General features: G+C 44.6%; 1 protein-coding gene across 1 annotated transcript in view; it reads left to right on the plus strand.

The window, feature by feature from the left end:
• The first annotated feature begins 392 nt into the window (after positions 1 to 392).
• The window catches only part of TMEM47 (transmembrane protein 47), a 36,631-nt gene continuing 23,590 nt past the window's right edge, over positions 393 to 13,433 (plus strand). Inside the window, exon 1 of the mRNA XM_054005908.1 lies at positions 393 to 854. Coding sequence (XP_053861883.1) covers positions 629 to 854 — 226 coding nt within the window. The 5' untranslated portion in view covers positions 393 to 628. The remainder of the gene's footprint in view (positions 855 to 13,433) is intronic.

Below are 13,433 nucleotides of genomic sequence, written 5' to 3' on the forward strand. Positions count from 1 at the left end.
CGAGAGGTGAGCAGAGAGGCTGCCCTGGTTGGAGAAGTGGAGAAGAGCTAAAAGTTCCTCAAAACTTTATCGGGGGGAGGCAGAGGAGGGGATCGCGGCGAACTGGGGGGTGGAGCCGCCAGGGGGAGTTAATCTGCGTTAACATCCCGGCACGGCCGCCCCTTTCCCCACCACCACGGCACTCGCAGGAGCCAGGCAACAGGCTGGGGCAACTCTCCCCACAATTGGCTGGGGAGATCAGCGTGTGTCGGAGGGGAGGGCCAGGCAGGCGGCTGGCAGCCTTTCCATCCCCCGCTCCCTGGAGGAAGCCCTGGGCGTGACGTGCGTGGCTCGGAGGGGGGCCCCGTGCAAGCTCCCCCCCTTCCCCAGACAGGGGGAGGGAAGAGGGGAGGAGTGATCTGGGCAGAGCCGGGGAGCGGGGCTGTGCGCGCTCAGAGAGCTGGGGGACTGGTGGGAGCTGCTGCTGCCGCACCTGGTGCGTTGTGACAGAGCAGGGGTCCAGCCTCCAGCCCGGCACCGCGCCCCGCCGCGGGGCTCTGGGTTGGCTGCAGTTCACCAGCGCGGCTGCCCCTCTCTCCTTCCTGCGCTTGCCGGGCCGGCGGGTGGCAGCGGCTCTGCCCCGGCCCCCATGGCTTCAGCCGGCAGCGGGATGGAGGAGGTGCGCGTGTCTGTGCTGACCCCGCTCAAGCTGGTGGGGCTGATGTGCATCTTCCTGTCGCTGTGCCTGGATCTGGGAGCCGTACTGAGCCCGGCCTGGGTCACGGCAGATCATCAGTATTACCTGTCCCTGTGGGAGTCCTGCCGCAAGCCCGGCAACTTGGACAGCTGGCTCTGCGAGTCCACCCTGCACAGCGGTGAGCTACAGCATCTCCTCCCTTCCCTGCCACCCCCTCCCCAGCCATGCTGCCTGTAGCCACCCCTCCCCAGCATCTCCCCCAGCCACCCATTGAGATCCCACCCTTAAGCCGCCGGCAGCATCTCTACTCCAAGTCACTCCTACCGAGCCATCCCACCCTTCATCCACCCGTATCCACCCCTACCCAGCACCCCACACTTCAGCTGCCCATGTCCACCCTTACCCAACCAACCCTTCTACCCAAGTCACTCCGACCTAGCCACACCACCCCTATCCATCCCCCACCCTTCAGCCGTCCATAATATCCACCCATACTCAGCTTTCCCACCCATTATACCCTAGCCATTCCACTCCACCACTCCAACCTAGCACTACTCCACCCAGTCTACCCCAGTCCCCTAACCTTCCACCCTGCACTGTATCCTCATTTGCCTGCCTATCCGCCAGCATTGTCTCCAAATCCCATTCCCCCTCCATAGCCAGCCTGCATCCCAGTCTCCCTCTCTGATGCCTCTCCTCCTCAGTGCTGCATCCCAATCCCAGTCCTCTGCTATCTAGTAATGCAGTCCAGTCTCCCTTGTCTCCTTTAGCGCTGCCTTCCAGGTTCCACTCTGCCATACTGCATCCCAGTCCTGCACCTCTGCTCCTACCCATCCCTCTCTCTAGTTCCAAATGGATAGATAAGCGAATGTCTAAATAATGCATATGTGCCGAGAGCTCCACAATTCCACATACCACCAAGCCCTTTCTCTATTTTGTGGTTAGGGAGGCAGGAGCGGGTTAAGAATAGGTCGTTTCTGTAAATCAGCTAGGTGGCTGCATTTGTCTTTGCTATGCCAAAAGGTTCTGAGCTTTGGTTAGTTCTGGTTTTTGACCGCTGGTAGTTCTTCACCAAAGAAGGAGCAATTTTTATATCGCCTCCAAAGTAACCAGCAGGATCTGTCTGTAAAGTTGGGGCTCCCAGCCCAGTGATCTGCAGATCAGACTAGATAAGAATTTTTTTTTTTTTTACTTTGTCCTGAGCAGACACCCTCTGGATTCTGTCACCCCTTTGCTCCTCTCAGCCCCCCCGGTTATGTGTTTCCCTTCTTAGCAAGTGTATGTCCTTTCCAGGAAAGCTACACTACCTGCAGGGCCGCCGATGGGGGGGAGGAGGGGGCAAAAGGGGCAGCTGCCCCGGGACCCGGCCATTTGAAAGGGCCCGGGGCTCCCGGCTGAAGCCCGGGCAGCATGGAAGGGCTGGCTGGGGAGGCTGACCCCCAGCCCCGCCCCTTCCGCCCGGAGCCGGCCCCGCATACCGGCAAGTCTTTTATCTTGCTTTCACCCCTGCTTTTCCTCTCCTTTCATATTCCTTTGGCCCTATAATCACGTCTCTCGTTTTGGTCTATTGGCGTTTCTTCAGTTTTTTGCCTCTTTTGTTCATGGATGGGGGAGAGGGGGCACCTTTCCTATTTAAAAATTGCTTGGGATACTCAGAAACGGTCTGTGAATGAAACAAACAAGCTGCCTCTTGGATTCCATTCGTTTAAAAAATCTGCTTTTTAACGGGTTTTTCTAGGCTTCCTTGCAAAAACTTCTGGAGTCCCAATGGAAACATTTACAAGTTAAATCAAAACCCGCACAGAAAAAACTGCTAAAGCATCTATGTGTGTCAGTCGTTGCCCTCAGATTTTTGGTAACCGTGCAAGGGAAGAGATCGTTAGCTGTTAGCCTGGTTTTGTACTGTATGTTTTTAATGCATGAATTTCTTCTTTTCCTGGCTTCTGCTAAATCATTTTGTAGTTCTCAGAACCAATCTAAGCTCTGCTTGAAAACAATATTACAGAATTCCCCTCGTTGGTTGTCTTAAATTATTTTATTCATTGTCAGTGTCTGGGGTAACGTATGGTGGGGTTTAGTGTTATTTGTTTTAGACTGTGTAATGCAAAAAATACTCTTAAAAATGTCATCTTGGTTCAGTTACCAGGGAATTTAAACAAACTTTGGAGGACAGCTTTCTTTTCCTTCTTCAGGATAAATGTAAATTTATGTAGGAATGTCAGCTTCGAAGTGTCTCCTTAGCAACGAATCCTTTGCCCTTTCTCAGTGTCCTGAAATAATATCCCCTTGATTGCATAAAGACTTTTCAGATGGCTTCATCTCCTCCCCCCTTTCTTTCACTGTGTGTTTGCCCCTTCCCCACAAAAGAATGTGGAGAATTAAAAGAAGCTGGATAGTGCAAAGCAGCATTTGAGGGTTGTTAATCTGTCTCTAATTGCTTTGTCAGTCATCTACCTTTTCTATTTTTATGGAAGACAGAGGGAGGCAGGTGGGTGGAGAAAGGGGGATGGGTTAAGATGTCAATGCAGCCTTGCTGGGCAGTGCATGTTAAAAATCAAAGCAGATCTGCTGCCCTCACCTGACCCTTTCTCTACCCCTTGCAGAAATTCTTGACTGTTCGATTCTATTCCAGTTCTTTGAAACAGCTTTGCTCATTTTCCTTTAAGGAGAGCCAGGTTTCACAAGCTACTGGGGAAGAAATGAATGATTGTTTTATTTGAGGTGACTAGAACAAGACCTTTACTTTCCTCATGTTTGGCACATGATCCTGCTCTCAAAGGGAACCTGAAATATGAGAAACTGTGCTGTTCTTTCTGCCCCACTTCTCTTCAGAGCCAGATACAACCCATTAAAGTCAATGGAAAGGCTCCCGCTGAATTCAGTGAGAGTTAGATCAGACCCATATTCCATGACATCATGAGTTCTTGCTTAATATTTGAAGTGCAATTTCTTACTACATGAAGAATATAGTAAGCTGTAAATTTTGGAAACTTTTGTCATAACTAGGCTTAGGGTCCCCAACTGCTGTCAAAAGAGCTACTTTGTTGTGTTTGTATCAAGGAATTTACAGAGAGTGATTGCATGGGCGGTAATCCAAAATAATTTCTTTTGCCTGTTTTCATTCATGTCAATACTTCCATCACTTGACATACAGTATACATCTATTCTTGAGGATTTTTTAAAATAATTTTAACTAAGCACCCCATATCTTTCTTAGCATTGTTATACTTAGAGCTGTGTGAATACTTCCTAGTATTGCCAGCCCTATGTGTTCAAAAATCATGAGTCAGGCCAACAAAATCGCGAGATTGGCTTAAAAAGCATGAGATTTTTTAAAAAAATATAAATACATTTTAGGGTTCTTTGTATTTGGCTCCTGGCTTTTGAGTCATTAGGGTTCACTTGGGTCATGTTTTTGATTTTTTTCTCAGCAACCCTGAGGGCTAGAACCTTAATTTAGTTTTCAAATGAAAGCTGATATTCTTATCTAATCACACATTTCCAGAAGCTGGGGCTTTAAGGAAAAGTCACAAAGTATCACAAGACTTCCAATACAATTGCAAGAGTTGGTTACGCCAATTAAGTATTTTAGGAGTTGTGCTGCAACACAAATTTTGTCTGGGGCAAAAACTTAACATGCAGAGTTTTGCCTATGTGCAAATCTGTCTGTAAATTTTTTAAAACGTCATCCTTCTGATTTTTAAATATGTGGGACTGAAACCAAGGATTTACAGGATTCAGCTTTCTTTGGCTTTGTTTTTAAACAGAATCTTGCAGATTATTATTCTGATGTGGGTTAGGCTTTTCTTAAATTATAATGTGTTTAAGGCAAAAGAAGTTCATGTTTAAATAGGGGTTATTGAGCCTGCACACTTAATTTCTCATGACATTTCTATATAATTAAATGCATCTTATATAAAAATGGTATGACACATCTATATAACCTGGGTTCTTTTTTTACAATAGACCTTAGCCAACATATGCTGTCAAATCAAAAATACATATAAATATGAACTGGTAAACAGATCAGTTCTGAAGGAACCATTTATATCAGGTAAATGTGTATTTTGGTTTAAATATATACATCTGTATTTTATAGACCAAAATGGCTCCTCGGGGAGCATTATGGCTTATTGCATCAATAATACACATAAAAATATTTATGAATATAAATGAATATAGTTAACAAGTGTAAAGCTTTTCTGGTTTATAGGGCACATATTAATTCTTTTTAGTAAACCACCTAAATACACATATTTGCAACATTTAATTCCCTTTAAGAAAATTATACTCTTTACAATCTTTCAGGAAGGTTTAAAAGACAAAACAAACCCAAGGGAATAAATACAACAAGGTCTTTATAGATGTTTAAATTTAGTAGTCAGAAGTCATTGAAGGTAAGCTGATAATCCATCCTTAACTTGGAACATAGTGCATATTAAAAATTATTTAACTGTAGTTTTGTGCTTCAAATCCTATTCTAATGTAATAAGCTGTTCTTAAAAAAATGAAGTAGAACTGACTGTCCTTGTTTGGTGTCAGATTACTTGCATGACTTTAACCTAAATTATACACTAGGTGAAAATTTCTAAAGTAACATGGTCAATAGTCTTGGATGACACATACATGCTTATTTTGATTCTGAGCAATTGCGTCAAAGCAAAGTTGCTAGCTCGAAAGTGACGTTGTCCTTGGAAGCTATGGATCTTTGCTCTAAGTGAGTAGGTATTGACACATATTTGCAAAAAGCTCAGCAAGATAGTAGTCACTACAGTACCCTCTTCTGGCTTGCTATAAAGTAGCATAAGCAGAACAAATGTAATTTTATTAAGTCTAAAAAAGGGTAGTTAAACAGGAATGGGAAATTAATTCTCAGTCCCATAGCTAGCATGAAAACTTCTGTACTTTACTGATGTATCCAAAAAAGTTATATGCCAAACTAAATAAAATGCAAGTGCAGCATATTTCTCTCTTCTGCCTTGACAGAAAATTGATTTTTAGTGTTTTTTCTTAACAGATTTCCATAATTCCAGAACATACACATTCTTCCCTCCTGTCCCCCCCCACCCAAAGGAGTAATACTGACCTATAAGGATACAAACATTTTCAGCATTCTTTTCTGTCAGTGGTAAAGAAACATTAATCCTCATATAGTAATTCAAAATATCAGGTTGGAGCTAAGGTGCCTGTTGGGTTATTTAATCCATCCTTCAACAAGCTCACCTCTTTTAAATTGGCAGTTTACGTGGACTCAGTATAAAAGTAAAAAGCTTACTTCAAACCTGCCATCAATGAAGTTCTGTTAATAATAATTAGTGTTTATATAGTGCTTGAAATATATTTGAAGTGCCTTAGAATCACTAACTAATTAGTCATCCCATCAGCCGCATAGTATATTCCCTGTTTTATGGGTAGGGAAACTGACAAAGTGACTCGTCCAAGACCGTGCTCTGGCTAACAGAGCCAGGATTAGAGCTCAGGGCCTTTTCACAGCAAATCCTATGCTCATTCTTCTAGGCCACACATGTTCCCACTACAGCATACCATGAAACACACTGTTTCAGGCCTTTTGGAGTGAAAAGCCAAAGACAAACATGTTCTCCAGTCACCCAAGTTGGAAGTATATACATGGAACCCAGCAATACTCCCGCTAAGCAAACACATAAGGGGTGTGTGTGTGCATGTATTCAAATAAAGAAAGACACCCAACAGTTTTTTTTCAAAGCAAGAAAGATATTTTCAGTAAAGTGTCTCCTAACAATTGCTTTTGTGCATTATCACTTTTTAAATTATAATGCTTACTTTTCTATTAAAGGGTGCTTATTTGAAAAAAAAATATATGGTTTCAGAAATTTGATGCTCTTAAAGCTAGTGATAATAGAAGTGATTAAATATTTGATGAGACGTATATTTAGAACCAAGTGGACTGTAACCTTGGCCAAAGATGATTACATAGGATCCAATCTAACAAGTAGGAGGGGGTAGGGTCTGTCAGGTTGTATTGCTTCATTCATTTTTTGCTTGCTCCAGATTAGTAATATTAAGACCATCATTTTGATGGAAAATGCTCTTTGAGTGATTTTGAAGTGCTGATCGTTTTTCACAGGGTACATTGAAATGAGTTTTACAAATGTTAGGAAAAAATTGCTCGTTAGCTTTGAGCACTCTGCTAATTCTGGTAAATAATGATAATTCTGGCAAATAATGACATTCATATTGCAATGTGAAGTGTATTTCTCTCATCTCCCCCCGCCCCCATTTCTAGTTGTTGAAATATTACAAGCCAAATGCATAGGTGTGTATATAGGAGCTCAGAAAAGGAGAGATTAGATTCTTTTTACCTTGAAAAGTATGTCTTCACTCTTTGTCTCCCTCCCTTTCTCTGCATTAGCTACTTGTAATTCTAAGATTTCTAGGTTTCTGTAATTATTGGAATGAATGCCCAGCAATTAGTTTCAACACAATAAACATTCTATATGAATCTCAGATCAAGGTCGTGTATCTGGGGCAGAAAATTCCTAGGCATACATTACACGGTGAATAAATTATAGATTACATGATTTCCTGTAATACTGTGCTTGTCTTGTAGTCTGAAGATTGGTTGGCTGAAGAGATGTCTGATGTATAGCACCTTTTAAAAAAAGTGTTAAGCATTTCACATCAAGTATATCTTCTTTCATCTGATGAAAACACTTTTTTCCTCATCACCTAAAGAATAATCCCACAAGGTCTTAGAAGCTTGTGTTCCGTGAGGTTGGAAAAGCGAGAGCAGCTGGCTTAAAAAGGAAAAGTAGTATCCAATTGTGTTGGGGGATTTTTTTATTAAATAAACATTGTTTTACTTTCCTCGGGAGCAATACATCAATGGCCAAATGATCAAGTGCATGGTACATCCCAAGTTGTTCATACATCTGTAAACTTATGCATCCTGGCACCATTTTTTTTTTTTTACATGCAAATCTGTATTATTTACCAACTACTAGATGTTAATATCTTTGGGATAGATTTGACTTTCTTCTCTGAAGACTAAGGGTAAACGATTAGAGCTAGCTGGATATATACACACAAGCAGCAATCACACCCCATGACTGCAGTGTAGATATTAGGGCTACCATATGTCTGGATTTCCCCGGACATGTCCGGCTTTTCGGTCTATAAATAGCCGTCCGGGGGGGATTTTAAAAAATCTAAAAATGTCCGGGATTTCCCCCCGGTCGGCTATTTATAGACAGAAGAAAAGCGGCGGCCAAGCGCCGCTGGGCACCCAAAGCCCCTTCCCGGCTCCCCCCATCCCCTGCAGCCTTACCACGCTGTCTGGCCCCGCAGCTGTCTTCCCCCTCTTCCCCTCCCCTGAACGCTCCGCCCATCTGCTCCTCCCCCTCCCCTGCTTCCCGCGAATCAGATCTTTGCGGGAAGTCTGAAAAGAAGCAGGGGCAAGCGGGAGGCAGCAACAGGTAAGCTGGGGCGGGGGGGGCGCGAGAGGAGAGCTCCGGGGAGGCGCGGCCCTGGCCAAGTGGCTCCCCCCGGCCCGGGCCGAGCGGCGCCCGGCGGCCCCAGCCCAGCTCGGGCCCCAGGGCAGCGGCCCCGGCGCTGGCCGAGCGCCCCAGCAGCTCCGGCTCCGGTGGCTCGGGCCCCAGCGGCGCCAGCCCCGGCTCCGGCGGCTCAGACCCCAGCAGCGCCGGCCGGAGCGCAGCCCGATTCCTGGGCTCTTTAAAGCTGGCCCTGGTCAGGGGACAGGGAGGGGGGGTTGGATGGGTCGGAAGTTTGGGGGGGGCTGTCAGGGGGGCAGGGGTGTGGAGAAGGGTTGGGACAGTCAGGGACAGGGAGCAGGGGGGGTTAGATGGGTCTGGGGTTCTGAGGGGGCTGTCAGGGGGGCAGGGGTGTGAAGAGGGATCGAGGCAGGCAGGTAACAGAGGGGGTTGGATGGGTTGGGAGTTCTGGGGGTCCTGTCAGGGGGTGGGGAGCAGTTGGATAGGGCATGGGAGTCCCCGGGGGTCTGTCTGGGGGTGGGGGTGTGAATATGGGGTGGGGGTGAGGATAAGGGTTGGGGCAGTCAGGGGACAGGTAGGGTCATAGGGGGGGCAGTGAGGGTGGGGGGTTCTCAGGAGGGGGCAGTCAGGGGACAAGAAGCGGGGTGAGGTCCTGGGGGCAGTTAGTGGCAGGGGTCCCAGGAGGGGGCAGTCAGGGGACAAGGAGTGGGGGGGTTGGAGGTTCTGAGGGGGGCAATCAGGGGGTGGGAAGTGGGACGGAGTGGATGGGGCGGGGCAGGGGCAGGGCTAGAGCGGGGCTCCTCCCCCCCAGTGTCCTCTTTTTTGCTTGTGGAAATATGGTAACCCTAGTAGACATATCCTAAGTCTAATTGAAAATAGTGGGACTTAGGCTCCTAAGTCATCTAGGTGCTTTTGAAAATTGTACTGCAAATCCTGTTTGTGTTATGCAAAACTCCTATTGAATAAGGCCCTGATCCTGCATGCTGCTTTGTGCAAATGGATCTTTGCACAGACCCCCATTGATTACAGTGCCATTTCAGATAAACACCAGGTGCTGCCTGCATGGAGCAAGTGTTGTATTAATTTAGATGGAATAAATGGACAAAAGGTGTTAACGTAACCCAGTCACTGTCAAACATGTTAAATAAGGTCCAGGGTTTGGCATGCAGAGACCTTAGCACTATGGCAAACAAACCATTACAATTCTTTTTAAAAGCTTTATTAAAGAAACAGAAAATAAGGAAAACCAGTTAAAGCATTTGGAATGTAACATAAGACCTTTATTTTAACAACATTCCTTATTCTCTTTCCCTTTAGCTGGAGAGCATCTTACAAGGAAAAAACCTTTAGTTTGACAGTCTCTCTGATGGTGTTAAAGATAGGGTGGCCTGGTGCCCAGTTTTTGACTGGAAAATCCGGTCGAAAAGGGGACCTGATAGTGTCCGGTCAGATCTATTGACCTGATACTCAAAGTCAGCTTACTGCAGGCAGGGGAGGCAAGTCCTTCCCAACCTGGGCTGAGGTGGGGGAGAGAGGGGAAGAGCTGTGAGTGACAGGGGGAAGGGAAAAGAGGAGCAAACGGGGTCAGGGCCTCAGGAGGAGGGGGCAGAGCAGGAGTGAGGACTCTGGGGAAGAGACGGGGCAGGGGTGATTCCGCCACTCCTGCTGGAGTGTCCGGTTTTTAAATATTACAAAGTTGGCGATCCTAGTTCAAGATAGTAATAACTGTCCTCCTGTAGTGGTTCTCAACCTGTGGCCCGTGGGCCACTTGCGGCCCAATCACCACACAGCTACGGCCCATGTGACATCCTCAGGGCCAGACCTGTAGTATATCTATTGTGTGGATGCAGCTCAGATAACACACAAAAAGCTGCATATGCAACCCACAATGGTAAGTGGGTTGAGAACCACTGTGAGAGAAGAAGTATCAGAGGGGTAGCCGTGTTAGTCTGAATCTGTAAAAAGCAACAGAGGGTCCTGTGGCACCTTTAAGACTAACAGAAGTATTGGGAGCATAAGCTTTCGTGGGTAAAAACCTGAGAGAAGAAGTTAGTTAAAATGGGCTGAAGCTGCTCCTATTATAGTCCGATCCCATTTCATCCCAGGTGGTGTTTGGGATTAAGCTGGAGCCGGTAGAGGTGGCGATGTCATCTGGGTCCCTCTTTCTGGCCTGGTCTGGTTGGGACATCTCTCAGAATTAGGATGCAGGGCTGGTGCAAGGAACTTTTGCGTCCTAGGCGAAACTTCCACCTTGCACTTTCCCCCCTGCCCCCAGCCCTGCGGCAGCTCCCCACCCTAGCTCACCTCTGCTCTGCCTCCTCCCCGAGCACGCAGCCCCTGCTCTAATTCTCCTCTCCTCCCAGGCTTGCGGCGCCAAACAGCTGATTGGCGCCACAAGCCTGGGAGGCGGGAGAAGTGGAGCGGCCGCTGCGCTGGGAGAGGGAGTCGGAGCTGCACGTGTCAGCATGCTGCCAGCAGCCCAGCCCAGGAACGCTGTTTAAAAAAAAAAAAAAATTGGGAGCACTGCTTTTTGGTGCCCCCAAATCTTGGCGCCCTAGGCAACCGCCTAGTTTGCCTAAATGGTAGCACTGGCCCTGGGTCTGGGATCACAGCAAATGGTGGGGATGACAGTGAAGATCATTCCAGTAGCCTCCCTCTGTTTTTCCATATTTCCCCCACAAAGTCTCTTTGTTTAAGGACCCAGAGAGGGAGTGATGGATGGAATAGCCTATCTCCTCATATTTTGTCCACCAATTAGACCTAGTCTCTGACACAATTTTAATTCACTGATTTCACACTTTTCTCATTTACTAAAATTTTAGTTCTTGTTTCCTTGTTTACTATGATTTTAAAAGTCTTGAATTATATCACGAGATCTTTTTGTTTGGATTAATTCAGTTTTTTTGTCTCCCTTCCACAACTGTTCCCATCAAAACTTATTATAGGTTATTGTTGACATTTTATGAACTTTTACATATCTTTTACAGTTGAGCTCACAATTAGGCTAAATTTGTAGGCCCAACTATCACAACAGCAGTTTGTAGATTGGAGGCCTTAACTGGCATTTTATGTGAGTAAAACAAGTAATATTTGGATCATTGTGTATAAAATACTTAGTCCTAGTTGAGTGCAGGGGACTTGACTAGATGACCTCTCGAAGTCTCTTCCAATTCTATGATTCTATGAAAATGGTAACTCTCCACCCCTTAGCTGTGAGTCTTAAGTACAAAAATATATTCTGGAATATTTTGTTCAATTAATTAATAAATATGTGTTTCTTTTAATATGCCTTATTTGGAGTTTGGTATTTAATAAAATACTTATTGTCTCCACATTTTCTTGTTCTAAGATAGCAGCAGAACTTGGTGGGTTTGGTTTATAAAAATACTTCTGAATTTTCCCATGAGTGGCTACTTTCAGTGCATCTGTAGACTTAGATAGCTGTACTGAGTGCCAAAATTCAGTTTCATGTCACAAACAGAGCAATGACTCAACAAAATATTTGTATTCAACCCTAAGAAAACTATTTATACAGCCACAATAGGGCTGGTTCACAGACAATGGCTTCATGTAGACAGGATTGGCCTTAGGTAAAATATTCCCAAGTGCCTAAGAATCTGCTACAACATGCAAAGATCAAAAGGGGCAGCACCAGTCATGCATGATGATGAGAACAATATAAGCACATAAATAGCACAGAAAAGTCACCTATAGTATGGAGTGCCTGTGTAAGGGACTGCTTTGGAGGTTTGCTGATGGAGTGACTTCACAGGGGTGTCTGTGCACCTCTGCAAGATGTGCAAAGGATCTCTGTGAAGAGAGCCAAAAGGACAGAGGCTGCAGATCCATCTTTATTTTGATCTTAGTGGCCCTAGTACTCTGCGCTCATAGCTGCGGAGACGGACTGCATAGCAGACCCATGGCCTGGCCCAGGCTTGGTGGGGATGGAAAGGTGGGGAGTGGATTTCACGTCATTAACAGTTCTGCACTCTGCCTGCATAGAATCCAAATAACCTTTCCAAGAAATTCTTTGCGCGTTCTGTGCTCCACTCACGTAGAGCCTACATACTTGGTCTCTATGTGGGTGGAGTAATTTCACCACAAGAGTTTTATGGTGGTCACGATATTCCTTTTACACCAATAATTCCACTGACTTCAATGGAGTTACTCCTAATTTACTTGGGTATGAGAAGAGAATCAGGCCTGCCATGCTAGTCTTTGCATATGGATAATGTTAAGAAAAGGGATGACAAGTTTGCTGGTCAGAGAACTTTTTAGAAAGTATACTCTACTTTATGTTTTGCTTTAATGATGATTTATGTTTCTTTATGATTAATTTGTTTTTGGAGGTTTGTAATTGTAGCAAAAGGAGAGATATATAGCTATTTATAACTGCACAAATCACTTGTTGACATTTTAAAGTAATTAGAAATGTTCTCATTATCTTATTTGCTTTATTAGTTAATTGCTATGACACTCAGTGGGTTATACTTAATTTCTTTTGCATCTGGTGTAGGTGTGTCAATTTTTCTGCATTTCACTTGGCACATTCTTTCAGGTTCATCATTCTTTGATCTAAATTCTGTATACAACAGAATACAAACTCTGAGGATGTGTACTGTTATTTAAATCTGTAGCAGAGTGCTAAACAGGAGGAGGCTGGGATGTGTCCTAGGTATAAGCTCTACTAAGAAGCTGAGAAAATATTAGAATAAGGAAAATAGTATTTTCTCTAATATTAAAGTTTCTTGTTCAGAAATTCTTCTAATGTTTCATTACCACTGTCAGTGACACAAATAATTTCGCTTATTTCATTCCTTACAAGCAGAGGGCTCAGTGGAGAACTTTTGTCCAAATCAAATTTTGTACATCCTTGGCTTTATCTTTTATCTTTCTTGTTTTCCAAAAATAGATTAACTAAGTTTACTTACAGTATATGAAAGAGCTACTGTATGTTAATATTCAGTATATTACAATATGTATTTTCACAGCCACTTTCAATCCAGAGTTCTGTGGAGAGAAAAATATTTTCTTTTCCAGGAATGCCCCAAAACACTGAAGTACTGAAACACAAAACATTTGCATGGCTTTTTCACATATTTACCATGAATGACCTCTTTATTAAAAGGAAATACATTTTTTATTCTCAGAACTTGGAGACATTTTATCCTTCTTTTATGACTTCTGCTGATGTTATCCTAAAACTGAAGTACTATTTTGGCAAAGAAATTGGACAAATAAAGCTATTTTTAATTAAGAATGAAGAT

Source organism: Malaclemys terrapin, chromosome 1 (genome assembly GCF_027887155.1).
Source record: "Malaclemys terrapin pileata isolate rMalTer1 chromosome 1, rMalTer1.hap1, whole genome shotgun sequence".
Lineage (NCBI taxonomy): Eukaryota > Metazoa > Chordata > Testudines > Emydidae > Malaclemys > Malaclemys terrapin.